Here is an 11071-nt window from a genome sequence, read left to right as displayed (position 1 = left end):
TATTATCAATGATATTTTTTAATTGATAAAATTTATTCATCATAGGCCATAAATAAACTGGTTTTTCTAATTTTAGTCATGTTAATAATATATTAATTCTATTTCTTAATTAATATAAAATGCTTTCTAGTTAATATATTTTTTATTTTTCTATTTGATATTATTATATCCCTAATCAATAAAAACTTATTCATAATTAATATATTTTAATTTTCCAATTTGATTTTTAAATATATAGTAGTATGTTTATTTTTAATTTATACAAAGGGAAAACCTAGGAGAGCATTTACAGTTTTTTCTTGACTTTTTTTTTCAATATATGTTCCTTATACACAAATATTGCAAAATATATATTCCATATTTTCCACTTAAAAAAAAAAACTACTTTAGTTCCATATTATTTTGTGATTGGATGATACTCTTTGTCTAGATATTTTATTTTTTTTTCATTTCAATTTTATGATTATCGTATTCAATTTTAATATAATTAAATGAGTATTAATTAAAAGGTAATTTAGTTAATTAAATTTTATTTTTTTCTAAATTTAATGCTTGTATTTGTAAAAAGTTAAAAACCGCAAATTTAATGAAATAGATGTAATAATTTAACTGATAGCATAGAAGTCTCTGAACCTCAAGTGGGTAAGGCGTAGCTGAACGTATGAACTTTCTTCTTAAAAAAACAAATAATAAAAATAAACTTTAAAAGTTTTTAGAATTAACTTCGAAGTTTTGTCGAGTAAAAACAAAAAATGCAATTACTTGGGAAGCCACTCTCTTTATCAGAGCCTGGTTTCGATCCAGGGACCTGTGGGTTATGGGCCCACCACGCTTCCGCTGCGCCACTCTGATTATTGATTATAAATTTCACATAACCACTTTAAATAAAATTTAGTTAACATAACCTCTTTAAATACAATTATCATCAAACTAATTCTAATTATTTGATCTTGTGCAAACCAATAATATATTTTGTGCTGGTTGTGAACGGAAACTTTTTTGCTTAGTAATTTTATTTTTATTATATCAATAAATAAAATATTTAAGGATAGATTCAGAAGTTAATTTCTTTTTAACTGTGTTATCGAGTGTGGTATGAATTAACAGTTAAGAAATTTCAGAAGTTTAATAATTTTGTAAATATATTTTTGTTCTTTCCTCCTGTTGTGTTTCTGTTTCACATCTCTGTCGTTTTCGACATTCCATTTTCTTCTCTGCAATTTCTCATTTCCAAATACAATATATTAACTGACGAAAAAAAAGAACCATAGAAAAGTACCATCTAGCTGGCACTGGTAGATATGAAAAATGCCAAAGCCTTTATTATTGTTAAAGGAAAAATAGTACTACTTGCAAACAAATTGTTTATCACTAGCTAAATACAACTACAAAAACACGCAAAATGCTGACAATTTTTAGATAGGGTTGTAAATCAACTAAGTCACTCACAACTTTGTTAAGGACCGTGCTCCATAAAAGCTCACTTGATCTCATTCCATAAAATTATTGAGCCGAGTTTTCAAATTCATCTAATAAACAAGCTAAATCAAGATTAATTAAATATAATATCGTTTTTATTTGATTAATGTATTTTAACTTATTTGGTAGATTTCAAGTTTGAGCTTCGATTCAGCTTGTTTATTCTGTGTCCGAACATTCGAGTTCCTGGTTAAACTCTATGTTTATAGTCCTAATTTTTAATCATTATTTTGAGTTTGAGTTTAAAAATTAAAATTCTATTGAATAAGGAGTGTTGAATTTTTTAATTGAATCGAGTTAGAAAATCATTATAGAATCAACTTCACTAAATTCATTACACCCCAATTTAGAAAAAAAAAAAAAAAAATTATTACACCCCATTAGTTATTTTGATTTATTGATTTTTGATTGAAAATTAGCGAATCAGACTACTAAATTATTAGATAGGGCTACTGTTTCGTTGCTTGATTCTATGAAGTGGGGTTTATCGCCGCCTCTTTTTTGGATGTACTCCTTTATGATGCTAATAATATATTACCTTCTAAAAAACACTTACTAAAAAAAAAAAAAAAAAAAATTGAAAGTCGAAGTTGCTCAACCTAAAAATTAGATTTGAGGATAAAGTAGGTAAAAAATAAGAGAATTTTTTTAATGGCCTTTAAAACGTGTAACACGAATAAATAGTGAATTTATAATTTTTAAATAATCGTCAAATTTCTAGAGTTTTTTTTATTTATTATTTTTTAAGAAAAATTCCAAGAGTTAAAACAATGGATTCGTGCTAAATATATAGGTATAACAATACCGTCAAATAGAAGATAAAACTAGAAAAGAAATAAATATAGGTTTTGATACAAAAGAATTGTTGGAATTGGAAAAAGGAGTTGTTCAAGTGTCTTTATAACGAGCAAGAGGATGTTTGTTTCCGTTGATTCATGCAACTTATATCTGATTGAACATTAATTATAGTTATTTAAAAATAATAATTTTCTAATTAAATTGTATAAATTTTAAAATTTTAATTAATATTTCTTGATTTATATTATACATCAAAATAAACAACAATACACTCAACATAAAATTAAATTTTAAAAAAATATATACATTATACATTATAATAAGTAAAATAATTTACTAAAATATTAATATTTATCGGCTAATCGCTGTCCAACACCAACTATAATAAACAACAACTAAACAAATCCTAATTTACAATATATTTAGAGGATCTTATGCCCAAATCTACCCTAATGAGGATTTTAAATAAATAAGAATAAGAATATAAAATACCTATATTCAAATGGGAACAAAACCCTAAAAAGCTGGAAATCTAATACAAAAATATAGAAGATGCACAAAATCTGACTTTCTAATTAAAAACCCTAATTAAATCAAAGTAGGAAACTCAATAATTAGCCACTCACGACTAATCTAGCCCTAAACTCAATTTTTGGATAGGTGTCAACGGAAGTTTAACTAATAAAAGCATTTCGTTTTATAAATATACTTCCTAGTATTTGTTTGAAAAATAAGTTTTCAAATTAAATTTTTACACAATTATCATAAATTTATTAACATTTATATTTTAATTTTTAAATAATTTTATGAATTATTATATTTACAACATAAATTGATGAAAAAAAAAGATTAGGCATGATTATAATTATACTCATGAGCTTTACACAGCTTTAATGATATTCTGCTTGAGCGTTTGGCTCTCCTTTACATGCTGCTGGCTTTTTTTTTTTTTTTTTTTTTTTTTCTCATTTCAACGATAAATGTCAATATATTTTTTTTATATAAATTTACAAATTTACGATATTTTTATTTTGAACACTTATATATCTAATTTAAAAGTAGATGGAAAAAAGATAAACAGTTATTTAGCAAATGGAGGTCTAATGATGAGAAGAATACTAATACTAAGCAGAGCACCGGCAGTAGCAATAGCAGTCTGCCAGACCATCAAAAGGCACATTGGCCATGTCACAGACCACAGACTCCCTCTGCTCTCTCTCTCTCTCTCTCTCTCTCCGTATATATACATATATTGTTTTCTCAAATGGGTTCAATGAGTGACCTCTCAAATCAAAAGACCCATAAATGGTTCTTGATTCTCTTTTAGTAATCCGTCTCCATGTTTTGGCTCAACAAGTAATTAATTCATTAATAAAAAAGAAACAAAATGAGAGTAGTTTCAGTCCCAAGACCCGACCAGACCATATCAGGAGTCTTTGTACGGTTCTTTGCCAGTAGTATAGTACTTTCACTAGCCCCATCAATTCACGTCTCTCTCAATTTCTGCACTTTCTCCCTCTCATTGGGCATTAGCCTTCTCCTCCCAGTCCCACTCTTCCCTACCACCACCTCTCTCTGACACCTGATTCTCTCTCTGTGATAAAAAGACCAAGAAAGAGAGAGTAGCCACATATTTTAAGTCTTGGCTATAGATGGTGACTGAAAAAGAGAGTCTTTGATGAACCCAACAAAGAAGAAGAGAAAAAAGTAATAAAGAAAAGAAAAGAAAGAAAGAGTGTTAATGTGCCAAAAGAAGAAGAAAGAAAGAAAGAGAGGGATAAATATAACGTATAACATGTTTTTTTGATTTGTGTTTTCCAAGAAAAGAGACAGAGAAACATAAAACATATATAGTTGTCTTGTTCACAAATTTGATAAATCTTTTTTCGCACAACATGTTCATTACAAGAATCTTTCTTTAACTTAACTAGCTAGCTAGTTCCATGGCTTTCAAGGCGTTTCTTCTTTCTGTCGTCATCTATCTTCCTTTAGCTAAACTCTGTCTTTCTTATGAGCCTCGCAACCATGAAGGTAGGCTATGGTTATGGACTAATGAAATCAGAAGCGATTTTACATAATTGGTTTCGTATTTGTCTATACAATTTGAAAGTCCTTTTTTTTATTTTTTTATTTTTTGGGTTCTTAGTGGAGGCTTTGATAAGTATAAGAGAAGCATTGGATGATCCACATGGTGTGTTAAACAACTGGGACGAGGACTCTGTAGACCCTTGCAGCTGGGCTATGATCACTTGCTCACCTGATAATCTAGTTATTGGCTTGTGGGTTTTTCCCGTCTAATTTTTATTCTAAATTTCTTTTCTTGGCCTATTTTAATGCGTGGATTTTGCTTATTATAGATTCTACTTCTTAAAATGTAATGTCAAATTCTGGGTTTTGCAGGGGCGCTCCAAGTCAATCTCTCTCTGGAACTCTATCAGGGACTATAGGAAATCTCACTAATCTTCGCCAAGTGTAAGAACTGAATGCTTCTTTATTGTTATTATTTTTATGTTTCCTTATTTTCTGCTTGATTGCTTAGAAAGGGAAAAAATTGGATTTCTGGGTTTCAAGTTCTCTTTTTTGTTCTGATTTCCAGTATAATATTTTTTGGTCCGAAGTCTAAAACTGAGTGGGATTTTATGATTTAAGAAAACACTTTTTCTGCAATCAAAGAGAGACAAAGTGTTTGTATCTGTAATTACTTAATTTAGCTATTTTTGTTATAGATTAGGTACCATTTGTTTTTGTACTTATGTTTAATGCTAACTGTTCTTTTCATGTTTCAATGTTTTGATATGCATGTGAAGGCTGTTGCAGAATAATAACATCTCAGGTGAAATCCCGCCGGAGCTTGGTACACTCCCAAAACTTCAGACTCTGGATCTCTCTAATAACCGGTTCTCTAGCTTGGTGCCAGATTCTCTAGGTCAATTACACAGTCTGCAATATCTGTAAGTATTATTGTGTTTAGGCTTGATCACCTGTTTGGTTGCCAAGAAAGTGGAGGAAACAGTAGAAAAAAGAAAAAGAAATGGCATGTCTTGTGTCGCTGTTTTCTGTCTCTGTTGCTTTCATAAAGTGGAAAGCTGAATGCGTATTAGGTTTAGATAAATAGACCATTTTTTTAGGTGTCCTAATTAAATATTCATAAAACACCAACTAAATGGATTTCCTTCTTTACTATATATCCATTCACGAGTCTTCTCTTTTGATATGGTTTTTTATGCCATCTTATGTACTGTGGTTGATTTTTGTCATGTAACGAGATTAGGAGGCTGAATAATAACAGCTTATCTGGGCCTGTTCCTGTGTCTTTAGCCAAAATCCCACAGCTCGCTTTCTTGTGAGTATTAACTTTCTTTTCTCTCTCTCTCTCTCTCTCTCTCTCTCTCTCTCTCTCTCTCTTTTTTTGTTTTATTTTATGTTTTTGTTCATTGAAAATCCAAACAACCTGCAGTATGTATATATTTCTGGTTCTTGAAAAAATATTTTTTGCTGAAACTTATGATTTATGGTTTTTGATTTTTTATTATTATTCTGGTGTTTCAGAGACTTGTCTTATAACAATCTAAGTGGACCAGTGCCCAAGTTCCCTGCAAGAACATTTAAGTATGCTTTATCTGCGGCAACTCATCTTTATTAGAATATTATCTAACGTGCCATTGGTTTATTTAACCTTTACTCTGTTATACTGTTTTACTGTTGTATTCTTGAAATGCAGTGTTGTGGGCAATCCATTGATTTGTGGAAGTGGATCCAATGAAGGTTGCTTTGGATTGGGCAATGCTGGTCCTCTTGCTTTTTCTCTGAATCCATCGTCTGGTAAGCAATAATACCTGTGCGATCTTTTTATACTTCAGACTATCTTTATCTGCTTAATGATTCTTGTTTTTCTTCTAATTTCACTAATTTAGGCAAACATAAGTCCAAGAAGTTAGCAACTGCACTTGGGGTTAGCCTTAGTTTTGTTGTTCTCCTGCTCTTGGCACTTGCATTCCTTTGGATCAGAAAGAAACAGAAAAGCCGAACGATACTTAATATTAGTGGTTAGTAATACCATGATCCCATCTTAGCAAATAAATATTCTAAACAAAGACAGAATAAACTTGTAAATTAAAGACCTCTAATTTGACTTTCGTTTTGCTGCAGACAAACAAGATGAAGGACTACTTAGCCTAGGTAATCTCAGGAACTTCACTTTCAGAGAGCTCCAACTTGCCACAGACAACTTCAGCTCAAAGCAAATACTCGGTGCTGGAGGCTTTGGCAATGTTTACAAGGGAAAGCTAGCAGATGGGACTATGGTGGCAGTGAAGCGGCTAAAGGATGTAACTGGAAATGCTGGGGAATCACAATTTAGGACAGAACTGGAAATGATCAGCCTTGCAGTTCACCGGAATTTGCTCAGATTAGTTGGATATTGTGCAACTCCTAATGAGAGGCTTTTGGTCTACCCTTACATGTCTAATGGTAGTGTAGCCTCCAGGCTGAGAGGTTCGTACATGATTTACCTTATTGCAACCCATGATAAAATATGGTGGATGTAATAATTTCACATTATAATTACTTGAGTTTTTGTTCAGCTGCTGCTATAATACTTGAAATGTGTTTGGTCTTGCTGAGAATTCTAGTTTGCATATATCTATAACTTCCCAAGCTTTCATGTTTCAAGTATGTCTGATTAGTTCTCAGTTTTCAGCTTGTTTACTTCTTTCTGCTTGACTCCTACCTTCATTCCCACCTTCCTTCCTGTGATTCATGTGCTCTGATCCCAACTTGTTTGTGAAGATGATAATGGTTTCATTCATGTTGTGCATTCATAGGACTTTAAAAATGGTAGTCAAATTCCTTCAAAAATTCCTTATCACAAATTTTCTTGAATAGACAAAATTATTTAAACAAGGGTTCACTGCCTTCCTTCACTTTCAATCTTGAATTCATAGCTATTGTGATCCCTATGGAAACTGTTTGTTGCCTGCCACTGCCTTCCTGGGCTAAAAACTCGCATCAAGTAAAATTTCAAGTGTATGAATGATTTTGAAAGCTATTTTTGGCAACTGCTGAAAAAGATTTTGAAAATATATTGTGATGTAAACTAAAGTTTTGTACATGAGAAATTTCATTTTCTTTCATATGACCTGAACTTAATTCATGCCTGCACTCAAATAAATTTTTGGGCCATTTTCAGACATGCATGATGTTAATGCACACACTTGAAGTTCCCCACTTTAAGTCTTTCTTTTTCATGTTGAAAATGCTTGATCTTAACTTAGGATTCATTTTTTGCCAATTTGTAAAGAATATCATATGTCTTTAGGCTAAAATCATTTTAATACTATTGATAAAGCCTGAAAAAAGTATCGAGCATATGGCATATCAAACTAATTATGTAGGTTGTCGCCTATCATGCTTTCTCAAGTTTAACCCGGATTTAACCAAAAAAAAAAAAAAAAAATTCAAATTACAGAACAATTTTTTTATTGACAATCATGTTTAGAGAATAAAAAATCATGCATTTTGTTAAGCTCATAGTTGAAATTCTTCTCTTCTGATAAATGCTTCTATGATGCTTGTCTATATCCTTGAAGCATTTTGATGGTTATCCAATGTCATTTATTGTTCATAACAGGGAAGCCTGCACTAGATTGGAACACAAGGAAGAGGATAGCAATTGGTGCTGCCAGGGGTCTTCTGTATCTGCACGAGCAATGTGATCCTAAGATAATTCATAGAGATGTGAAGGCTGCTAATGTGCTCCTTGATGACTTCTGCGAGGCTGTAGTTGGTGATTTTGGCCTTGCAAAACTCCTTAACCATGCTGATTCCCATGTCACCACTGCTGTCCGAGGCACTGTTGGGCACATTGCACCAGAGTACCTCTCAACTGGCCAATCATCTGAGAAAACTGATGTTTTTGGATTTGGCATTCTTTTGATAGAGCTCATAACTGGAATGAGAGCGCTTGAGTTCGGAAAAAATGTTAATCAAAAAGGAGCAATGCTGGAGTGGGTAAGTCTTATCTGCAACTTCTAAAACAAATGTCTTGAACGTTAGTATCTACCGAATTAACTTAGTTTGAGCTAACCCAAATAGGCTTTTAACTGTTTTTGAATGGGAAAAACTTTAGAAATTGACCTAATTTTAGGCCTTTCCCGTTCCAAATCTTTTAATTGGACTCTGTGATTTATTTGGTGCATTCTAAGACACATTTTTCACATCCATGTAATTGATCAATAGATGTCACCTAAAAATTGTGCTTAGAAATTATACATTCATTTTACCCTGCAATTTTCTTTCAATTTTCGTGTACCCTGATACGCCTTCCTAATTTTTTAAACTTTACATTGGACATGGTAAATCATCTAGTAGAATTTTCTTCAATTAGCATCTTTGCTTGTATATATATGCTACTAACAACTAGAGCAATAGGAAAAATAAAAAGTATTTAGGAAATCATTCCATGTGCAAAATTAGTATTATAAGATTATCCACTATGTTCAAATGCATGGCTTAATTTGATCCAAATATATTATATTATATATGCCTGAATGCTATTAGAACTGAATACAGAGATTGTACTTTTGTCTTTAATTACACTCTCAATAGTTGGTCTAAAATAAGAACATATATGCAATAACACAGGTGAAGAAGATACAACAAGAAAAGAAAGTGGAAGAATTAGTGGACAGAGAGCTGAAGAGCAACTATGACCAAATAGAGGTTGGAGAAATGCTGCAAGTTGCAATTTTATGCACTCAATACCTCCCAGCTCACCGTCCCAAAATGTCTGAATTGGTCCGGATGCTCGAAGGTGATGGCCTTGCTGAGAAATGGGCTGCATCACATAATCATAGCAATCCCTCCCCAAACCTCTCTATTACTAACGACAATAACAAAAGCACGATTCGTCCAACAACTGCATTGAAGCATGAAGAAAATGGTCATGATAGATCAAGCAATCTTTTAGGCATGGGAATGGATGATGATGATGACGAGTATTCTTTGGATTCCTATGCTATGGAACTCTCTGGTCCAAGATAGAACAGAAAACAATATAAAGAGGAATGATTTTCTTTTTCTCCTTCTTTGGTTAATTCTTTGCAAGTGCAAATTAACTTTGTTCAAGTATATATAACTATAGGTTTAGGTTTCATTATCTTGTGCAATGTAAATATGAAATATCCTTTGTTCATTTTCTAGCCAACTTGTTTTCAAAAAGAAGAATTCTAATATATGGTGGTGGGAAATGCATCGTATATAGTGTTACATTTCGTACATACTGTAGTAGATAAAGAAAAGCCATAATAAAATACCCTGTCCAAGTGGGGGTGGCCATGGTTCCTGCTTTTGGCATTGAACTAGTTTGGAATCGGTTTGATTTATGTAGCACAGAAACGGAAACATGGAAATGGACATGGGAAGTTTGCATTTTAAATATAACTTTACACATGAAAATAGATATGCGGAAACGGTTCTGAAAGAAGGAGATGCCAGCCAGCCATGGACATTAAGGTACCTGATGTATATAGAACCAGAAGATGGTTTGGTTCCGGTTCTAAAAATATTGGAAACATTTGATTTCTTTTTTGACTCGGTTCAAAAAAGTGACACTCTCCATATGAGACAGTGTCCTATAGTGCATACATAAGGAATGAATTTGATTAGGAATTTTTACTGTGATGTTGGACCTATTCTTGTGATGGTAACAAAAAATATTACTGTGAAGTGAAGGTGAGAGAAGTGTAAATTTGTCAAGTGACGTGAGAGTTGTTATGGGTCATTTTCTTATGATTCTTTGCAGGGTCACGCGGCTCTTTATTTGGTACTCTTTTTTCATCTTTTGGTCTTTCATTCAATCCTTTCAGTTCTTTCTTTTTATTTTTATTTTACTCACTTTATTATCTCTCTCTCTATCGCTCTCAGGTATCAGATATGCTTCATTTTACTTTGACCTTTCTTACGTGTGAGCAAGAAAATCCATTGTCTTTACAGGAAATCTGTCAGCTTTCTTTGCTTTTCAAAACTTGGTAAATACAAGACATTTGTGGGATTCAGTACAATTTTTTTCCCTAGTGATTTTCATTTTAATTCTCAATTTTCAAAATTTTCCTCGCATTATTTGAAAATTAATTTTATAAAAAAATTGTTCATAAATATATTTTCAAATTTAATTTAAATTTTAAATTTTTTTTGAAAATAAATTTAAAATTTATTTGAATATATAATTTAATTAGTTTTTACTAGTAATTTATTAGTTTTAATAATTTATATCTTTATTAAGTGAAAAAAAAATTACATTAAATAGATCTCATACAATTTAATTGAACTTTCGCCTTTTCTTTTCAAAATTCCATTAATATGTTATGTTGCGATACTGAAGAATATTGGAGTTTTGGATTTTTCACAGAATTTAATTATTATTTTGCCTCTTCCATTTAGAATTTCAAATATTTTAATTTTTGATTTTCAGTTCAACATATTATTTTTAAACTGAGTACATAATTACTGATGTTATATTATAATATATTCAATAATTTTATAAATAATATGTATTGCATAAATAATATAATTAGATACTTTAAATACATTTTGACACTAATTTATTATGTATAGTTATGCACCGTAGCTCATTTATTAATGCGTTATATATTAATATACTACTACTCTTTCATGTTATTGACACCAAAGTGGCCTGTTTTGGCCAACCGAGCGAACCGAATATGGATTTCCGCTACCGAGTCGGTTTGAACTGAAAATGGTCCAGATTTTAATGAATTCAAATTAGCTTGAATCG

General features: G+C 31.3%; 1 protein-coding gene across 1 annotated transcript; it reads left to right on the top strand.

Annotated features, from left to right (window-relative positions):
• The first annotated feature begins 3542 nt into the window (after positions 1-3542).
• On the top strand, positions 3543-9533 carry LOC105633570 (protein CLAVATA3 INSENSITIVE RECEPTOR KINASE 2). The gene is made up of 11 exons (XM_012216194.4): positions 3543-4308; positions 4424-4556; positions 4678-4749; positions 5085-5228; positions 5549-5620; positions 5827-5886; positions 5999-6099; positions 6192-6323; positions 6427-6771; positions 7907-8286; positions 8920-9533. The coding sequence occupies exons 1-11, from the start codon at positions 4221-4223 to the stop codon at positions 9316-9318; spliced, it is 1926 nt and encodes a 641-aa protein (XP_012071584.1). The 5' UTR covers positions 3543-4220; the 3' UTR covers positions 9319-9533.
• The last annotated feature ends 1538 nt before the right edge of the window (positions 9534-11071 follow it).

This window comes from Jatropha curcas, chromosome 8 (assembly GCF_041381405.1).
Source record: "Jatropha curcas cultivar XTBG-Jc1 chromosome 8, XTBG_Jcur_1.0, whole genome shotgun sequence".
Lineage (NCBI taxonomy): Eukaryota > Viridiplantae > Streptophyta > Magnoliopsida > Malpighiales > Euphorbiaceae > Jatropha > Jatropha curcas.
Note: the sequence above shows the minus strand (reverse complement) of the source record. Positions and strands in the feature narration are given on the sequence as shown.